Source organism: Hemicordylus capensis, chromosome 4 (genome assembly GCF_027244095.1).
Source record: "Hemicordylus capensis ecotype Gifberg chromosome 4, rHemCap1.1.pri, whole genome shotgun sequence".
NCBI lineage: Eukaryota > Metazoa > Chordata > Lepidosauria > Squamata > Cordylidae > Hemicordylus > Hemicordylus capensis.
Window position 1 is genome coordinate 109,798,285 of NC_069660.1, and position 21,929 is coordinate 109,820,213.

Here is a 21,929-nt window from a genome sequence, read left to right on the forward strand (position 1 = left end):
ACCACTGGGAGAGATCATCAGGAGATCTGGTGCGGGGTTTTATCAATATGCTGATGACACCCAAATCTATTTCTCCTTATCAACATTATCAGGAAATGGCATAACTTCTATAAATGCCTGCCTGAAGGTGGTAATAGGCTGGATGAGGGATAAAACTGTAGTTGAATCAAATAAGACAGAGACACTGATTGTGGGAGAGCAAGACCTGAGAGATGTTTAGATCTGCCTGTTCAGGGTGGGGTTACACTCCCGCTGAAAGATCAGATCTGAGAGTGCTCCTGCATATCAAACTCTCCCTGGTTTCTCGATTGAGTCAGTGGCCAGGAATACTTTATATCAGCTTTGGCGGATATGCCGGATACGTCCATTTCTAGAGGTGAATGACCTTAAAACAGTCATACATATGCTGGTAACCTCTAGGCTTGGTTACTGTAATGCACTCTATGCGGGGCTACCTTTATACTTAATCCAGAAACTACAATTGGTATAGAATGCAGCGGCCAGATTGGTCTCTGGGTTTACCCGAAGGGACCAAATAACACCAATTCTAAAGAACTGCACTGGCTGCAGATATGCTTCCGAACGAAATACAAAGTGCTGGTTATCACCGATAAAGACCTTAACAGCTTGGGTCCAGGGTACTGAAGAGAACACCTTCTCTGTCATGAACCTTGTTGCTTATTAAGATCATCTGGAGAGGTCTGATTACAGTTGCTGCCAGCTCGTTTGGTGGCAACTCGGGTCCGGGCCTTCTCTGTAGCTGCCCCAGGACTCTGGAATTTACTCCCTGTTGATATAAGATATATCCTTCTCTGCTTGCTTTTAGGTAGCCCCACAAGACATTTCTGCTTTCCCAGGCCTTTAACTGAAATTAAAGTTTTAATGTTTTTATTCACTTAGATTGATTTTAACTGTTTTATATTGTTTTTACAATTGTTATGTTTTAACTTTGTATGCCACCTAGAGAGGTCTAAATCAGACATCTCTATAGAAAAATGAGATGTATAGAAATATGAGAGATAAATAATGAATGTAGGCTCTAATAAATGTTTCTTTTCTATTACTAAGCTGGAAGGACTGAGGGAAGACCTCAACCTTTCCTAGGAACCGTCTGGGTCTCCTCTCCCTGTGCTCAACACACATGGAAAAATATGTATACAAAGAATTAAAGCAGAATCAACTCGAAGCATAATTAATTACACATAGGAAAGCAGCTAATGAAACTAATCAAAGTACACAGCGTGTTAATGAAAGTTAGCAGCTGGGACCAAATTATTGCATTAGGCATAGCCAGAGAGCAACTGAAAATACATACTAGTATCAAGAGCTAATGGCTTATGGCATTGTTGTATATACAGTTACTGAAGAATCAGCAAAGCTCCAGCAGTCCTGTTTGCAATAAGTGTAGTCAACATTTTTAATTGCAGTCATGCTACTTGGCTACATTAGCAACCAGTGACTTTTCCCCAAATTATTTTTATATATAGCATTGAATAATACAGTTTTAAAGCTAAGAACAGAGGCAATTGTATGTATGCTTGAAATGTGTGCTGTCTAAAAGTCAATATTTGCTAACAGTTAGCACACTGGGCTACATCTGTTTTCTTTTTTAAGCCCATGAACTTACAGAAATATTTCAAAAGATCAGTTATATCTGTGTATCAAATTATTATTTTCTGGATTACATTTCAAAAGTAATTGTAACATAAATAGAAATCAGTTATAAAAGTATGACAGCAATGTTTTTATCTTTCACACGCAAAGAGCAAATTGAGCAAATCACAGTTTGTGTTGTATATTCTCTCCCCATATTTCTTGCCATCTTAACCTTCATACTCTTCCACAGGTTTTGCTGTGCCAGAACTGCCAATCACAGGCAATGTATGTAACAGTTTCTCTCTAGGATTCTTTGCAGCTTCAACTCTTGCCTTGGATTGCTGGAATCTCTTATTAGTCATTTCATTTGTTACATATTTTCTAAACATTTTCTCATAATAATTTCGTTTTTGTAACATCTGTAACCTGAAGAAAATAGGAGGTGAGGGGAGGAAGAGGGAGAAGACGCTGTAGTCTCATTTTAAGTCATTCTTGTCAATCTATCAATCAAATAGCAAAATTGCGACTGTGTTCCTCATGAGTACTCATTTGCATTATAATTATTGTGAATAGCATACAAAGTTCTCCTTAGTCTGGAACAGGAATAGAGTCCTTGTAACACTCCTGTTACAGCCAATGGTCTCATGTTGGTCACTGTGGATACTACCCACAGTGGCAGCAGGTAGGGGTGGTGCTGTGGGGCAGAGAATGAGATGCAGGTGCGGCTCATTTCCACTTTCTTGTTCCATCTTGACTCTGACTCTCTCTCTCTCTTTCTCTGCCATGATGTCCCAGGCTAGTCATTTGTTGAGTTCCACAACCTGTGAATTATCAACTCACATGCCTGGGCTTAGCACCGTGAAAGGTTGAGGTGACAGAGAGACAGCCAGGATGGGCTAAGAAGAGTGGGCATGAGCCATACTTGTGGCTCATTTTTGGCCCGCTCTGCTGGTCACCACTGTCTACCTAGTATATTGCTCATGGTGACATAAATAAGTTCTTTATGTTTTGTTTCTATTTTAAGGAAAACTCCGTGTTTAAGGAAAACACCATGTTAGACAATATAACATTCCTTTGTAAGTAGTGGGAGATACATGAGAAGAACGGGCAGATGCAGCCCTAGCACTTATACACACAGCACATCAGAACTGTTCTTTAGGTTTTCTATCCCAAGCCCTTTTCTAAACTTCTTCAAGAGTTTGGCTGGTAAAGGTAAAGGTGTGCTGTCGAGTCTGTGTCAACTCCTGGCGACCACAGAGCCATGTGGTTTTCTTTGGTAGCATACGGGTAAGAAGAGCTTAATAAAGTGAAAAGCACTAGTCACTCCCCCTACCCCAGTGAGCGTCCATTTTAGTAACTCTTGTGCCAAAGCTCTAACACGCTGTGTAGCATCAATAGTGTCTAAAAAGCTATTTAGTATTGTGGAAGGAGGAGCAAATACAGAAACTCTAAATGTAACTCAGGTTGAGCTGTATGCACACCATTCTGGGTTGTGTCCATTCTGGGTTGTGTAAGATGAGACAACTTTTTAAAAAATCCAAATGTGAAACATCAATAGTTATAACCAATTACTATTTTTGTTTTTGAAAAAATATAGCATTGAAATAAATTGAAAGAGAAAATTAGTATCCTTCTATTCATTCCACTCCTAAATTGTACTCAATCACTCAAAAACATTCAGTAAATTCACCTTTATGGTCTATGCTTGATTTTTAATAGGGTTTGTCTGCGCTTGGAATGGAATGCAAAATGTGTGTAATGTTTCTGTTGGAACAACCAGTCGAGCCAACAGAATATCCCGTTCCATCAAAACAGTCTGGCCCTGTTTCAAGCGCCATTTTGGATTCCAAAATTGTGCTAGGAATGGGGCTGGAATATTCTGCCTCAGAACAGGTCATTATGCTCTGAGCTTGGAACAGGTCTCACCTTTTAGGGGTGTTCCATTCCAAGCTTAGAAAACTCAAAACAGTCCATTTTGAGGCAGAACATTCCAACCTCAGGATGCTCTGCACATCCTTAATTTTTAAAATGATACATCACATCAGTGTTCCATTAATTTCTTTCCCCAAAACGTAACCAGAAATACAAGCAAGTCTAGATACTAACTATTCTTTCTCTACAAAACACAATCAGCAAGTGAAGAGTTCCAACTATCATACATTTGTCTTGCCACATGGGAACAGGCAAATGCTGTGGAAGTGGTGTTGTATGCAGCTCACATTACATTTTAGCAAAAGACCACTTACTGACTTAAGCCAAGCAAATGGAAACTTGCTGAAAACAGCAGAGCTACTCAGGTGTCACAAATATAGTTTAAAGACAATGAGGTTGTTCAGGTGTAAATAGGCCTAATTTGGCATGCAAAGCCTTTATTGTTGTCAAGAATACAGAAGCTGAAATGTTGCTAATTCAGGGGCCAAAGGTTGAATTTGTAGTTAGAAGGGAGGAAATGTCCTGGATACTTGCAAACTGACAGAAACTGTAGAAAATACAAAACATTACTATTCTATACTATGACAGTTTTCAGAACAGAACACTGGCTGACAAGTCCCACATGTTCTGATTAACTGTCCATGCTGCTGCAGACATCTAAAATTATCCATGCCCACAGGGGCATATCTAGGGTAGGGCAGGCAGGGCACGTGCCCCGGGCGCCACTTGAAGGGGGGCACCATTTTGTAAAATTAAATTTTTTTTTAAAGACTGCCGAAAACAAAATGGCCACCGTGCATGGTCAAATGGCCTCTGTGAGGCCCTAGATCATGCCAGGCCTTGCAGAGGCCAATTGAGCATGCACGGTGGCCATTTTGTTTTCAGCAGCTATTTTTTTAAAAAAAGATTATTTTTAAAAATGGCCACTGCACATGCTCAAATGGTCCCTGCGAGGCCCTAGAGGCCAGTGGGGGGGAGGGGGAACCTTTGAAGACACCCCCCCAACAGCCTTTAGGAAGCCCTCTGAAGGGGCTACAGGTAAATATATATATATATATATATATATATATATATATATATATATATATATATATGAATGACACTATACACATATTCAGATTGACACTATGTACAGAGAATCAGGGCTTGTGAATACTGAGCTGAAGCTTATGAGCTAGGATTTTATTCATTTGCTCTTACTTTGCTTCTTGTGATAAGCGAGTTAAATGTGATGTCTTAATAATATGGCTATTAATGGTGAGTTTGTCTTTGAATCCATGTAAAATCCTTAGTATTATCGCCCACTGGGAGTTTCTTGCTCTCTTTCTCTCATTTTAACTGTCTTTCTGAAAAACTATAATATATTCCAAGCAGTGACACAGTTTACTCTGCATATCCTTTAATTATTTTCCAGAGTATCTGGGAAAAGTCCAATTCTCCATTCAATTTTAAAACTTATGTAATAGTGATGCTACAATGCATAGTAGAGAATTAGACAGGAACTTCTGTTTAGTTTTCCAAGTACACCTCCACATAGTATTTGGGTATTTCATGAGCCCCAGCATACTGAAATTTGTAGTTTTCCAGCCCTTTTTGGTCTGGCTTCATCCACTGCTAAATCGTTTTTGAAATATTAAAAGATTAACGAGCTTGACTTGTATTTTTCAGCTGATATTATAGTAAAGTTATCTGAAAGATGGGTGTTAGATGTTTGGACAGGGGGCGCAATTTCAGTGTTTGCCCTAGGCACTATTTCTCCTAGATACGCCTCTGCATGCCCACATTGCTAAACAGCAAGGCTGTGCTGTTACTACTTACCATTGCATAACTGAATGTTGTGATAATGCAAGACATGTTGCAATGTGTGATCATGCACTGGTAAATAGCTCTGTTGTGCAGCAATGTGGACATGTGTTTTAGACTCCTGAAGTGACATGTGTGGTTCAGAACTACCTGCATTACACTGCCAGTATGTAGGGGTCTGCACGGAACTGGCTGGCCCGGTTCAGTTTGAATACGGACTGGACTCGAAACAGACCGGCCAAGTTCAGTCCGGCCCCTATTGACACCACCCCCCCGGTCTGGTCCGGTCCGGGGACGGTTCGCGATTATTATTATTATTTTATTTTTATTTTTTAATTTTTTTAAAAATAAAATAAAATAATATCTGTATTTAAGGGGAAATACCCTACAGTGGGCTTCCTGTAGGCCATGGGGGGGGGTGTCTGCGAAGGTCCCCCATCCCCACACCAGCCTCTGAAATCACCACCGCGGCTGGGTAAAAGGGCCTCTTTTGGGTCCATTCGGTCCTCCTAACTGTGTGTGGCGGCCATTTTGGCCACCGCCGTGCATTTGCGCATGTGTGGCAGCCATTTTGTTTTTCCAAAATGGCCACTGTACATGCACAAATGACCTCTGTGAGGCCGTGGGCCATGCCCAATCTCGCAGAGGCCATTTATGCATGTGTGGTGGCAGCCAAAATGGCCGGCACACGCCGTTACAAGGCCTGAATGGGCCGAAAAGAGGTCTTTTCACCCGGCCACGGCAGTGATTTGAGAGGCTGGCAGGGGGGTGGGGAAACATTTGTGGACCCCCCTGTGGCCTACAGGAAGCCCCCCAAAGGGGCTACAGGTATTTTTATTTTATTTTTTAAAGTTTTTTTTAAAATTCATGGACTTTTCCAGAGGTCTGGTTCCGGTCCGGACAGAACCCGGGAGGGGGGTTGGTTCAATCCCGAACCCCTGAACCTCCAGACTGAACCCCCAAACCTCTGGACTGGTCCGCACATCCCTACCAGTATGTGTTTCCAAGATTAAAAGAAAACAGAGAGGTCTGGTTCAGATATTACATGGAATCATGATTTAATGCTGGCACTTTTCTCATACACAGGAACAAAATGGTTAGTGATGACAGTTGTTCCATAAAAGAGGTTTCTGGGTGTTTTTTTTTTAAACTTTCATGGGAGATGATTACCACCTTCCGAGGAATGAAGTAGTTCCCTATATTAAATTTTTAGCATTTTTCAAACATTATGTTTAAGTATGTTGTGTGCTGTCTTGTTTCTTACTGCAAAATATGGCATATCAATAAATAATAATAAATCTTTACTGTTATACACCAAAGATCTTGTAGTTAAAATTGAACAAAAATTGCATACGAAGAAAGGAGCAAAAATTGCATATAAAGAATGGTCTGCTTTCATCTTGTATTATTTTCTAACAATACACTCAGCAAGAGGTGGCTCTCCTATAATTAGCAAGGGGAGAGAAACTGTCCATATCAGCCTCCTCCCTCTGCACAGCATCTTTCTAGTGGCTATTGAGGGTGCCCACCCTATGTTCCTTGTTTAAACTGTAAGCCCTTTCAGGACAGGCAACCATCTTATTCCTTTTTCTATGTAAACTGTTTGCGGAATCTTATTCCTTTTTTTGATGTAAACTGCTTGGGGAATCTTATTCAAAGCAATATATATTTTAAATATTTATCACCAAAAAACCCTAGTTTTGAAATATATATATATATATATATATATATATATATATATATATATATATATATACACACACACACACACACACACACAGACACACACACACCTGGGACTTATAAAATAAAATAATATAAAACCAATAATAAAATCTTAATAAACACATACAAATGGAACACACACAGCCAAAATTTTAAAAAGAGCAGGGGCCAACTCACTGACAGAAAGCCCTGAATAAAAGGGCAGTCTTCGCTTAACCTCCTAAAGGCTAGGGTACACCTAGTGTACCCAGGTATTCATGGCCGTGTGAATCCCTCCAACCCAGTCCACTCAAATCCAAGTAACCCAGATCTTCTACCCTGCTTTTACCCAGGTAGGATGAACAGTGAGTACTCCTATCATGACATTTTAGTAATCTGGGTGTATTTGCCTTTGATAGCAGGTCTTGGGAAGCAGCATCCATGTGGACAATAGAACTCTCTGGCTACAGGGGCTGCCAAACTGTGAATGTACCACTCTGCAAAGCACATTCTAGGATCATTTGGTTGCAATGCCTTTAGTGGTGCTGGGTCCACCTCTTGCCTCTTTGCGGCCAGTCAGAGTAGAACTGATTATGTAATGAAGGTTGTCAGTCTATAGTAGGAATGTGCACAAAGCATTGTGTGCACATCTGGGGGAGGGCGAGAGTAGATACTTTAGAAGGAGGAAGGCAGGTCTTACTCGCCCCTCCATCATTCACCACCGCCCCAGTACAGTGCTGTTGGGATTAAACGCCACATGTGCGGCTGCTGGGAGGAAATGGCATCTGAGCATGTGCTGATGCCCTCTTGAGTGGTGAGCAACACCATGAGCCCCCGCTCGTCCCCACCAAAATGATTTGCGAGGGCAGATCGAAGTGTTTTGGCACCTTGAAATAGAGGTACTGAAATGCTTCATGTACATCCCTAGTCTATAGTGGCACACAATGCATGCTGGGATAGCACGTTTAATCCTTGGAGGATTAAACCATATAAATACCCATATAAATTTCAGGTAAAGAAATGGCTGCTGCCTGAATTGTCTGTGTACTGAGTTTGCAGATTTTTTGCTCATCTGTGACTATGAGGGTAGGGAGTTCTTTACGCCCCCTCAAACCACCCTCATATGATCATCTGAAAGGGCTCAATGAGTAATCAAGAAAAGTAAACATACCTCTGCTCTTGAACATGTTTCAACACCTCTTTCCGCTGTTTCTGTTCTTCTAGATTTGCTTTAATCATTCCTCTTTTTCTTGCTCTGATTTCTTCTCCTCTCCTCCAGCCATCCAGGCTTAATAAGCCTCGTGCCAAAGAAGTATGCTGAGTGCTGAAGCCTTGAATGAATGTACGTTCCATTGCCTTCGCATCCTTGCTTTCTAAAAATCTAGCATACCTTTGTCTCATCTTACTATCTAATATTTTTCTGTTCTGCTTATTCTCCTTCATAATATCATGCAGCGTCATTTTCTCTTCTTCAAATGTCCTCTGAATGGTATCTATCTTTTCATCATGTAAATGATCAATATAGTCTTTACCTTCATTTTTAGAAATCAGCATTCGCATAGCTTCCCGCTCCTTTTGAAGCTGGATATCCCAGCTCTGACTTTCCAAGTATGCTTTATCAATGGCACACAATGGGCGAAGTCGTATAGTTCCAAATGCTCTAGCAAAGGTCCTCTTCTCAATACAACCTGTGTCATGTATGGGCATAGGCTGTGGGAAAGGACGCATGAAATAACGCAAGCCATGCACAGCATCAAAAAAATCTTTTTCTTTCTCTGTGTACTTTTGCAGCTCATCAAACACTGAATAGAAAGGCATTCTGTATCCTGAAAGCCTAAATTTAGTTATTAGCTCATCCTCTTCTTTGGTTTCCATTTTCTTCCAATCCAAGAGATCTAACATGAAACAGGTAAATCATTACAATTTCTTCTCCACAAAACATTTAAATTTATTAACATTTTTTATTACGAGGTAACAATGCATTTAGTATTATCACCCAAACAATTGTTTTCCATCTGAAAGATCAGATAACTAAAAAACAAAGTTCTTCCAACAGACTTTTGGGCCATAATTATTGGGCTTACAAAGCTAGTCAGAATAATTCTTGGTGCTGAAAGAGCCTGTAACCTGTACTTAAAATTTTTGAAAACTACATATTCAATGTTGGTCAAGCTTATTTACTTTTTACATGATTGTACATACATGTCACAGAGAATGACCTTGACCAGTTAGTTGTTGCAGCAAAGTTCCATGAAACCAATACAAGAAGTTGGTCATAACTAGGGATGTGTAGAATGCTTCAACATCAAAACATTTCAACTTGAAACCAGCTGTTTTGGGTGTTTTTAGTTCAAAACACCCTCTAAATAAAGGGCCTGCTTTGAGCTCGGAATGAAACAAACCTGTTCCAACTGAAACATTTCAGTGTTTTGAGCACCATTTTTGAGGTCTGTTTTCCCCTTGCACTGGCTTCCAATTGGCTTGAGACCTCCTTGCTTCTTGGTTGGCATTTATCATACAAATCAAGTATTGGTATGGGCAACTGTTCACCCAATTGGCTGGGGGAGGGGGGGAGGAACACAAAAGGAAGGAATTTCAAAATGTATTCAAAGAGGCTGGGAGGCAAAGAGATCCATTGTACTGTGCCTGAAGAGGATTCATTAGGAGAAACGGAAGGAAGGTTTGATTTTGTGGTTTTCATTTCTCAGCACTGAGTATAATATGCTATGCTATTGTTGCTATAACTATCTGGTTTTGATGGATCTCAGAATGACAAAGGAAGAACATGGGTGCCAACTTTCCTTGAGTTGTGGTTTGTTTTGTTTGTGAGATAGTGTTGTGGCAAGAAATTGACAATGGCAGCTGTGCGTGTGTGTGTGTGTGTGTGTGTGTGTGTGTGTGTGTGTGTGAGAGAGAGAGAGAGAGAGAGAGAGAGAGAGAGAGAGAGAGAGTAAAGTAATGTTTTCGTGATTGATGTGATGAGCTCCATGTCTGACCTTGAGATTAACTTGTGCTTCACTTAGTGCTCTGGTTTGTTCTGCAGTCTGCATTGCTAAGTGTACTCAGTCAAACTGTGGCTCACATTGCTCTAATTGAGCTTATGGCTATGCTTGCTGCTAAGGATGCAGCTGTGGCAGCTACTGCAGTGCTAGGAAGTACAGAGTCATAACCATGTGAGAGAGCAACTTGTGCCAATGATGTTACTTCACTGTGGCTGGCAGTGGATTCTGGGACAGTTATTATTTTTTGGCCATTTTTGGACTGTGTTTGAAAAGTGTTTACCATATTGGGAGGGACAAATTTCCTTTTACTGTATGCTTCTGCAGTGTTTTTCAAGGCAGGGTTGCAAATGCAAAATGCATTGCAATTTGCAGTGCAAAACTTGTGTACAGAGCACTCTGTGAGTGCAGCTTGTTTCAGCCATAGGGAACAATGGAGAAACTCTGAACACCCCATTGTTCCACATGGGTAGCTCCTAGGGACACCAAAGCAGGTTGTTTCGTAGGGCATTATAGGTCCCAACATTTCAGTCATAAACTGGCTGAATATTAGGTCATATATTTTTACCTAAGTTTAGGAGAGCATTGAACCCTTGCTCGTTTGAATGCCCTTCCTTCTGCACTCCTAGACGGGAAATATAAACGAGTTCCGTATGCATAGAGTCAATGCCCTTGTGGCTCAGGGGATATAGAGTCAGTTGTTCATGTTATTCTCTATTGTCAATTTTATAGGGATGCTCGTATTAAGTTCATTGCTCCTCTCTTAAAGAATCATCCTGGCCATATGGATCAATTTTACTTGGACTTCTTGCTGTCAAATTTTAAATCTGTTATCTATATTAACGTGGCCAAGTTTTGTTTTGTTACATCCAAACTTCGTAGAGTTAACAACTTGAATATTTTGTAAATTATAAATATATTATTTTAAATGTTAAGCTGGTCTAAGGACCATAATAAACTTACTACTAGGGCATTATAGGTGCTACCTGCCACACAACTGACAAAAGAACTGGGCAAGTGGGCAATTTTTAACAATTTTTTAAGCTTTCCTCAAACCTTTTCCAAGCTCAGGAAGCCAAAATGTGGTTGCCAGAACTGGGCATTAAGTAATACTAACAGTAGAAAATCAGAACATTCAGAGGGACTTCACAAAAATGAGGAGGCATGTAATGATTCTATAACCATACATATCATAGTTATCAATCTGTTATTAGTGATCTGTGAATTGGTTCTGGCATTTGCAGCACACAAAGAGATCCAGAGGCTTTTCTCACAAGCAGCCCTACCCAGGTTTAGGCAACCCCAATTTATAACCTTTCCCCAAATCTTTTCCAAGCTCAGGGAACTGAAATATGGCTGCCAGAACTGGGCATGAAAAACAGTAGCAAACCAGAACATTCAGAGCGACTACAAAAATGAGGAGGCATGCAATGATTCTAGAACCATACATATTAGAGTTATGAATGTTATTAGTGATCTGTGAATTGGTTCTGACATTTGTAGCACACACAGAGATGCAGAGGCTGTTCACACTAGCAGCTTTACCCAGGCTTGGTCAGTCCTACCAGGGTAGGGCTGCTTGTGTGAAGTACTGGGTTCAAGGCCGATCCCAGCACTGCCTCTCTGTGTGGCCCTGGAGTTTTACCTGGTCCTTTAAAAGGGCACAAGCATGCCCTTTTATCCAGATCTGAGGTTGTGTGTCACAAAGCTGGGTGCCTAAAACACCCAGTTGGAGGGGAAATCCCTCAGTGTACCGTGCTCATTGCACAATGCATTTAGGGATCTCTGGAGGCTGGGATGCATTTCCCCCGGCTTCCAGATGGCCGCACAACTCCCGGGAGAGCCACTCATGTGAATGCCAAAGCCACACAGCCAGGAGACAGCTGGGACAACAAGAAGTTCATCTAGGGGGAAGGTAAGCTGGTTCTTGCCTTTCCCCCACATACTCCCCACCAGGCTGCAATGCTTGTGAGAACAACCTTGCAGTATTTCCACTAAAATTAGTTTTATCATTCACTAGCTAACTTTCTGCAAGGTCAGTAGTCTATGTCTTACTGATAATGTATTCCACGTGCTCGTTACTCTCCACATCTTATATATGTATTACCCAGCTATACCACACTGTTTTCATTTAAGTTCACCTGCTAGTGGTCACCATTAATTAATTAATTTTAGCACACATATATACCACCCACTACCAAAGCCTCTAGGCAGTTTAGAACAAAACAAACAAACAAATAACGCATTTAAAACATATATAATGTTTGAAGTTAAAACAATCAAAATTCAACGAAGAAACTTCAACTAAAAAGCTTGGCTGAATAAATGTGACTTCAGTTGTTTCCTATAATCTATTGGGGATGGAGCAGCTCTAATCTCAGCAGGAAGTGTGTTCCACAGCCCTGGGGCAACTACAGAGAAGGCTTGTCTCTGAGCCACCACCAGACGAGCTGGTGGCAGCCTCAGATGAACCTCCGCTGATTATCTTAATAGGCGGCAGGATTCATAATGAGGAAGGCGTTCTTTTAAATACCATGAGCCCAAGCTATTAAGGGCTTTATAGATAATAATCAGCACTTTATATTTTGCCCAGAAACCTACTGGGAGCCAGTGTCGTTTTTTCAAAACAGGAGTGATACAATTTCTTTGAGACAACCTGGAGACCAACCTGGCAGTTGCATTCTTCACCAATTGCAGTTTCCAGACTACGTACAAAGGCAGCCCCACATAGAGTGCATTGCAGTAGTCAAGCCTGGAGGTGACTAGCATGTGCCCCACTAACTTGAGGTCACTCACTTCCAGGTAAGGGCGCAGTTGGAGTATCAACCAAAGCTGATAAAAAGCACTCCTGGCCACCGCCTCCACCTGAGCTTTCAAAGAGAGAGTTAGGTCCAGAAGCACTCTCAGACTCTGAACCTGTTCCATATGGGGTGTGTAATCCCAACTAGAACTGGCAGATCTATCCCATCCCCTGAATTGCAGTTCCTTACAATGAGCACCTCCATTTTGTTTGGATTAAGCCTCAGTTTGTTCTCCCTCATCCAGCCCATCACTGCCTGCAGGCAGGCGTTTAGAGAAGTTATGCCATTACATGATAAAGCTGACATGGAGAAATAGTTCTGGCTGTCATCAATGTACTGATAGCACACTGCACCAAATTTACACCTGCCATTCCCATTATTTCATTTCTTTTCATTTCATTTTCAATTAAAATATTTATACCCCACCCCTACAGCACATGACAGCTTGTGTGGCTCACAACATTACTAAAATAGATACAATGTAAAATAAGACTAATAAAGTTAAACAAATTAAGTTTTTAAAAGTTAAAAGACCTGGTTAAAACCACAATTAAAATTACATTTTTTTAAAAAAAGTTTCAAATTAAAAGATATTTAAAAAGCTAAAAACTGAGAACTATTATTGCCTTCTTCTACATCACTCTTTAGGTCTGGGACAAACCATAACTCTCTGTCTGGCTTCAAATCCTTCATCAACACACATTTTCATCACTACCTTTCTAGAAGCTATGCAGCCTTGCCTGATCTGTACTAGTCAGGCTTTCTCTCCATCTGCCTTAGACCGCAGGTCCACTAGAGTTCTTTACCATATTTAACATTTTTTTTGTTTAAACAGCTTACCAAAGTAACCAAATAAAACTATTCTAGAATATGCCTCCTGAGAGGAGACAATATGTTAAATTTAAACAGGCCCTTATGTAGATTCTGTCAGTAGAAGCACAGTCTTGCAAATAATTAAAAAACTACTAAAGATAAACCACTCTTCCTGGAATCATCAAAGCTATTGAAGGGAAGTAGCTAGAATTATTAAGGGAGATGGGAAAGGTAAATTATAAATCAAGCTATTAGAAGAATAAAAGGCTCAGAAGTCTCACAGAAGATTACACAACAGCTGTAACTTGAGTATTATCCCAACCAGGCATCGTCTGCAACACTATGCTTAAGCTACTTGATTGAATAAATGTTTTTATTGGTTGCCACAATATGGTGTTTAGCATAAGGTGTTTAACATAATGAACCGTACTTTGTATGCTTTCAGAAAGTGACCTACAAAGCTACCACTAGAAATAATTTGAAGCAGTGTACATGCAACTGAAATTACAAGTCTGTCCCCCACAACTCCTCTATCCACTGCAGTAAAGAGATTGTGAAGGAGAGTCGTTTTGTACATTTGTATGCATAGAATTTCCTTTTCATTAACACGGCATAAAAGATTAATAAGGAAATTCATATTACACATACACATCAGTAGAAATAAATGAAAACTGCTATGTAAGAAGTTCTCTATAATACTAATGACAATTTCTGTCAACTTGAATTTGGTTAAAGCACTAATGTGGGGATGGCCAACACATGATCATCCATGGGCTCAAAGAGGTACTATACTTCCAGGGACAAGAGATGCATACTTCCTGAGATTCTCAACTTTATTTTTTGTTTTATATCTGTTCAGCTCTCATCAAATTTATTTTTTTAGGTACTATAATTTGAGACTGCCTGATCCTACGGACCTCATACATTCGAGGCCTGGTAAGGAAACAAAAGCAATTTTCCCCCTCAATAAAAATCTGTCCTAAAATTCTTATTTTCAGTTGAAGCTGACTACTTTCAAGCCTGGCAAGGGATGTTTTGTCAGCAGAAAGATGCAACAGCTAATCCTGCAAGCTGCTTTATCGGTGCATTTGCACAAATGATCCAGTCATAAATCCAGATACCAAGAATTTTCAGCCAGTGACTTATGTTTTGAAACCTACCTCCCCACTATAAAACAGTGGCTGATATCCTGTCTAACAAAGCATCTATACTTCAAGTGGCTGCAGGGACTCAGTGAGAGTGCCCAGTGATCCTTTACAATCTTAATTATGAGCAGAATTGCACAAGAGTGCCATAACTAATATTTCAAAATGAACATAAGAGCAACCCTGCTGGACCAGGCCCAAGGCCTATCTAGTATAGCATCCTGTCTCAAACAGTGGTCCACTCTGAGAAGCCCACAGGCAAGAGCTGAGGGCATGGCCTCTCACCAACTATTGTTCCCCTGCAACTGGTATTTAGAAGCATCTTGCCTCTATGGCTGGAGGTGGCATTTAGCCCTCATACTAGTAGCCATTGATAGACTTGACCTCTGAATTTATCTAAACCCTTCTCAAAGCCATCTAAACTATTGGCTGTCACCACATCTTGTGATAAAGATGGTGATTGTCTTTATCTAGCAGGGGGAGAGTAACTGGCCCTATCCACCCACCGCACAGTACCTCCAGTGACCATTGTTGGTGTCTATCTTATGTTTCTTTTTAGATTGTGAGCCCTTTGGGGAAAGGGTTCCATTTTATTTGTTTATTTCTCTGTGCAAACCACCCTGAACCTTTTTGGAAGGGTAGTATAGAAATCTAAATAAAACAACAACAAAAAATTCTGCATTGTGTGATAAAAGTATTTCCTTTTGTCAGTACTAAATTCCTTAGCAATCAGTTTCATGGGATGTCCCCTGGTTCTAGTGTTATGCCAGAGGGAGAAAAATTTCACACTATCAACTTTCTCCACACCATGCATGATTTTATAGACCTCTATCATGTCTTCCCTCAGTTGTCTTTTTTCTAAACGAAAAAGCTCCAGGTGCTGTAGCCTTATAAGGAAGGTGCTCTGATAATCTTGGTTGACCTTAGTTGATCATTTTGAAAGCATTTCAAAATGCTTTCCTCTGCTCTGGAAGCACTCTATAGAAGCAGGGATGCGTTTCCACTTCTACAGAGCGCATCCAGTTGCACAACTGTGCTCATCATTCAGAATGCAACAGAGCCATGCATGGGCTTTCACTGTGTCCTTCCAGCTGCTTGAAACATGGACACTTCATTAGGCAAAGTGTCAGCCAGTATCTCCAGTGTTGCTGAGAATGATATAGTAATGCTATGGATCATACAAGATGTCTTTTTTTTTTTGGCAAATGATTATGTCTTCCTGCTCATTTCTTAGGTGGTCTGTTCTACTCAACAAATTGTGCCACAATTTCCTCTGTCAAAATATGCAACACATGATCAATTCATTTTCAAGATGTTTTGAACTGTGGAACTATAGTTGTATATCATAATATAACAGAATAATAACAAAAATAATGATAACTTTGTTGGATACCTCATAACAACCATTCTCTGGGCATCTCACAGTAAACAATAAAACTGAATAAAATATATGATCTTAGACATAAGGCCGAGAAGTTACATACATTAAAACAAAACAAAAATTACAATAAAGTACAAACATATTTTTAAAACTTTTAATAATTTTTAAAGAATTTTTTAATATAGCAAAATTACTGATTAATAACAGAAGTCAGCATCCAGACAAATGAAGTTCTAGGAGGGGGGCAATTTTAAATCTATCTTCGCTTCATTCTGAAGCCAACTGTGACTACCTTAATTATGTCCCTGAGGGTCATGCAGCCGCATGGGACATATTTTTGGAAGCATGTGTTACCCTCTGCAGTGTGGCAGGGGACTTGCTGCCCATGGTTTCTAAATCTTGAGTCCTTTGATCAGTTGATATTATGATAATTTATTGTCATCACAAATTAAGGACCTTTTGAAAGACATTTCTCGCAAAAGCATAATGCCATCAAATTCCCTTTTGTACAATTGATTCAGATGAAGCTGATCCTCTATGCTTGGCTAGATTCTCTATGCTTGACTACCATGAGGAAAAATCAAAGGAAAGGCAGCAGGAACAAGCACGGCATTAACTGCAATTAACACATTTGTTGCTCCTCTCCTGTTCTGATCTCAGTATATATAAGACTTGAAAGAGTGGGCCACAGTCAATGTTCAAAAGTGATTGATCAATTCATATGTGTCAGACTAATGAGAGAGCACCTAAGACAGTGCTTTCTTCTGCATGATCCCTACCACATGCTAAGGTCATCTGAGGAAGCCTGTCTCCAGTTACCACCGGTACGTCTGGTGGCGATTCAGAGGCGGGCCTTCTCTGTAGCTGCTCCTGGACTGTGGAATGCACTCCCTGAAGAAATCCATAATTTGAACTCTTTATTGGTTTTCAGGAGAGCCCTTAAGACCGATCTGTTTGGTCTGGCTTTCCAGGGTTTTTAAATTGTTTTAAAGGGTTTTAACTGTGCCTGTTTTTCAGGATTTTAAAATTGTTTTATTATTTGATGTTTTATGGTATTTTATAATTTTAATTGTTGGTTGTTTTTAACTTTCTTTGTTTTATTGTAAACCGCCCTGAGCCAATTTTGGAAGGTCGGTATAAAAATTGAATGAATGAATGAATAAATAAATAAATAAAAATGCGCAACTTATGTGATCTTCCTAAGCAAGTACCCACTGATAACATGCCTCACAGTTTGTGCCACCAGTAGAAACCATTCAGCTTAATCATAGCTGGTATGGCTGAAGTAGAAGAAACCAAAACTGTCAACAAACCAGAAATGATTTACACTTGCCAATATATGGTTCAATACTTCATTTTGGGGTTACATGTATCTACCATACTAAAACATCAATCTTCTTTGGCATGTATGGAAAGGAATCACTTAAAAAATTAACATCACAATGGGCCCACTGTTTCATGCTCTCATGAAAGATGAGGTTAATGGCATATATTGTTGAGAATTCATGGCTTAATGAAGCTGCTGGTCAGCTACATTTTTTAACAATTCCTAAAAGGAGGCAAATACTAAAATTATCATGGATGCCACTTAACCCCTTGGTGTTTGTTTTTTTAAAACAAATATGTGGTGGATAGTGTGAGACACAATCTATCACAAGATTCTCCTTTTGTACCTATCTGAATCAATGTGTCTCTTAGATATATCTTAGATAGGTTTTCCTTTATAAACTGCTGCATTATTTAACTTTCCATTCCCTTTCAGTATGGTATATTTTATATGTTGGCTAGGAAGTCTAACTGATCTTACTTAAAGTCCTTTCATTCTACTCCTGAACACTTTCTTTGCTCTGAAGCTTTGAGCAACAGTTGGAAGGTTCACCAATGATATTCATATATGCCCTAGAAACATCTATATGCTAAAGTAACTGTTTGAGGGCCAGCATTACGACATTTCTGTGCTATTGTTGCTGATGGATATTTTCAAATAAGCAAGCCCATGAAGAAAAGCTGTCAACGCGGGGTGAATTTGTACCTACATTCAAGAGGGTGATCAAGTTATGGAATAGTTCTGGGATGACACAGCAGATCCACAATTATCTTCATCCCATCTGACATGTATGATTCTTGGAAGACAGAGTGATGCCTGTGCCAATTCTGTATGGAATACCATGTGCTCCCCAGTCAGTCCTACTGCTAATTAAATTATTTGTGCAAGATCCAGATCTCACTATCTTGCAAATGTTTGGCCAGTAGCCTGCCTTGTACAGAGATGTGAAAATTGGATGCAAGTGGGCAACACAGACATATCTAATTATGGGGCCCTACATATAGATGACATTGATGATGACTTTGATGAATAAATGTTTTCAGTGTCATGTGTCAAAATTAGCAAAGATCCACGTTGCTTATGAAAGAGATGCAGTGATGTGTTATCAATTGCTTCCTGTCACACACAGATGGTGCTGGCATACAAATTCTGATTCTGTAGATGTTTCTAAGGTGTTGAATGGCACCTCACTTTTCTTTCCAGGACAGAATTGCCCACAGAACTACCCTTGCTTTCAAATGAAAAAACAAAGCAAAAAACCTATAAATACACACTATGCAGTTATTTGTCTAAGATTAAACAGAGGATGAACACAAAACATTAAAATCAAAATCAAGTGAATTAATTTTTAGTTGAGAGTAGATAAATGCTGAATAAAATCCTTAGAAATTGATGTATAAGGCTGTCTCTTTGTCTATATGATGAACTATAGAAATGTCATAAGTAGTCTTAAAATATCTTTAGCAGTTTCACCTGCTATATGACTACTAGGGATGTTCAAGTTGTTTTACAACACAGAAGCTTCATACCAACCCTTCCTTGGTGATTTTTTTGATTCCATTTGCATCATTTTTTTCTTTTCTTCTGGTCGGACTACTGAAGAGAGAAGGGGCAGTTTTAATCTTCTTAGATATAAATGAAGATCCTTAACATCCTTTACATCTATAACCTGTTAAAAATCAACATTTTGTTATCAGAGATGTTGCTATATTAATATTCTAAAATTGTTTCATCAATAATCTATTTTTGCGATAGCTTTTTACCAATATTATAGACATTTAACAATGCAGTACAAATTATGCTAATTTTTCTTTTCTTCATTTCCACCTTTTCTTAAAGAATTATTTGTCTCTCTAGGCAGCATCAGTGTTTGCATGGATGAGTGAATACTTTTTCCAACCTCACACCTCTATGCTCCTTGCATAAATTCCAGCTTTTAGACTAAACAATCCCTTCACTCATCATCTGTTACACCAAGATGCATTTCTTTTCAGCTTGTAGATGACAAGGGCACCTTAGCTTTATCTGTACAAACAAGAAAATATCTCAATTTGAGCAGAAGCTTATATTGTTCTTAGAGCATTTTAAAATTACTATGGTGGTGACTAAACCAAGGACTTCTGCTATGAACATGTTCAGCATGGAGAGATGTATGAGTTAAAACAGATGGTTAGAACTAATCTTTTTTGAGATTACTAATTGTGGGTAGGAAATTCTTTCAGTTTGCATTACTATTATATGAATGTTCATTAGATTTCATTACCATTAAATTCATTTCTTACTTAGAATAATATGGGTGTTTGCCAGCTATTGAACTGCATAGATATTTGCTGAGAATTCAACTTGTATTCACAAGCTGCACAGTGAGCAACGAGTGTAAGAATTTTTCTACTACTTCATGAACCAAACACAATTTGGTGATCTCTAGACCACTGAAAGTATTTGAGCATGCCTATGAAACACATAGACAGATAAGGCTAGCTGCAGTTTTGAGGGCCCTTGGCAAACTGTCCTCCATGGGTCCCTTCTGCCTTGGGGCAGGGGGCTCCAAGAGGGTCACTCCACCACCATCACATAAAGATTATGGCACAGAAAGAGTTTCAGGGACTTCTGAGTACTCCAGGCCCTCGAAACTGCCCAGTGATGCTGACCCTAATGTGCCAGTCACGGCACCAGAAATTCCAGTCCCAATCCAGAGAGTGTAATGCACAAACATCAGCAGTTTCCTACCTGCAGTTATCCCTCAGAGTGGAAACCATCCAGGAGATTAGAAAATACAAAAGAGGTATGAGAATTTTAACAAAGTATTTCAAGTTTTTAGCAGGAAACTGCTTTTGGTAAGTTTGAAGTAGCTGTCATGGCTAGCCAAAGCAGCAGCAAATATGCTCTTTGACTACTGCCAGTTAATTCTCCTTCCTTTTGCTTTCCTTCTATCCCTCCCTCATGTGTCATTTCTTGAAATTTAGAATGCAAGCTTGAGGTAAGGACACATTTTTATTTTTAATCTTTGGATGGCACCTAGTTATTTTATGTACTTTAAAAATAAGAATATAGTAAAGACAGATTCAAAACAGTAGGTGCTTGATGTTTCAACTCGTGTCAATTGACAAGGTAAACAGGTATTTTTTATTGCAACATATTTATAATTAGGTGAAACTGTTGTAAGTGGTTTGGTGCTTACAAAAGATGTTGTTGGGCAAGGAAAGCCAAATTCCTAATGGGATCTTGCAGGGGCATATTTCTGAATTTCATATATAGACTATGATGCCTACATATTGAAGCCACAGGCCACCATCACAAAAGTGGCAACAGATGGTGCCACCCCAGTTGAAGTCATTTCATGTCAAGTTAAATTACATCACTGCAATTCCTAGCAATGAACAAGACTTTTTATGTTGTTATATTCAATCTGATACAGATTGCATCCAAATAGCTTCAATAATACTTGCTCTTCTTTTGGGATACAATTTAGGCACAACACTAAAACTCATTCCAATGGTTTCTGCAAACAGACTGCCTGTGAAAGTATTGTTTCAGATTAGAATAATAATAATAAAAAAATATCAATTAAAGCTTAAGATAATAATGCAAAAATGCTTGACTATGCTTTTTAGATTCCAATTTATATGATTGCATCTGTTAGTTCAAAGTTACATTTTGTCTGCTCACTACATACATCATTTTTATTTCTTTTCAGGGTGCTACACTAAGTCCCAAACAAGTTGTAATTCAAAAACCAGCAGATCTTGCTGAAAGTCTCCCACAAATCACTTTGTTCTATATAAAAGCAATTTATGCTATATATTTGATAATCTATGAATAATTTTGGAATTACCAAATGAAAAAGATATTTACTAGAATTGTATAATAAAATGCTAAAATTAGCATAATCTAATCTTTGATGGTAGCCTGGGAAGTAGACGTATTGTAAATTCTGCTGGCACTTTTTGTTTCCTTCAAATTTTACGGGGAGTGGTATGAGAAGCCATGCCACTGCAGAAAGCCAACACCACTTCTAGCAACCTATGAAAAACTCTACTGGCATTCTGTGTGGCAGACTCTTTTGAACAATTTTCATGTTTTCTGCTTATGTGGGGTCAAGGTCCTTTAGCTCAAGAATATTTTTAAAAGAGAAGAGTCATGAACATTTCATATATATTAACTTCTTGATCCTTTTGGATGCAAGGAAAGTTACAGAAAAACTCTTTGGGGGATAGAGAAAGGAACCAGTTTCCAAAGAAATGTGCTTAGTGTTGTGTATCCTCAAACTCTAATCCTGGCCCTACACACACTAACAGAGGAATCTGGGCACATCTTTTCTGTCAAAAGGGTCATAATTAGGACGAAGGAACTAAATTCTAAGGGACTGTGCCATAGGTGCCAATCTTAGAAGACCAATCTCTCATCTTGCGATCTTGTGCCAAAGGA

At 39.3% G+C, this 21,929-nt stretch overlaps 1 protein-coding gene across 8 annotated transcripts in view; it reads right to left on the reverse strand.

The window, feature by feature from the left end:
* Positions 1 to 1,165: 1,165 nt before the first annotated feature.
* LRRIQ3 (leucine rich repeats and IQ motif containing 3) overlaps positions 1,166 to 21,929 on the reverse strand; it is a 73,391-nt gene continuing 52,627 nt past the window's right edge. For all 8 annotated transcript variants that reach the window (XM_053243159.1, XM_053243161.1, XM_053243157.1 and 5 more), the window contains exons 7-9: positions 19,035 to 19,170; positions 8,207 to 8,930; positions 1,166 to 2,022 (exon numbers count right to left, since the gene is read on the reverse strand). In XM_053243159.1, coding sequence (XP_053099134.1) covers positions 1,824 to 2,022; positions 8,207 to 8,930; positions 19,035 to 19,170 — 1,059 coding nt within the window. In that variant the 3' untranslated portion in view covers positions 1,166 to 1,823. The remainder of the gene's footprint in view (positions 2,023 to 8,206; positions 8,931 to 19,034; positions 19,171 to 21,929) is intronic.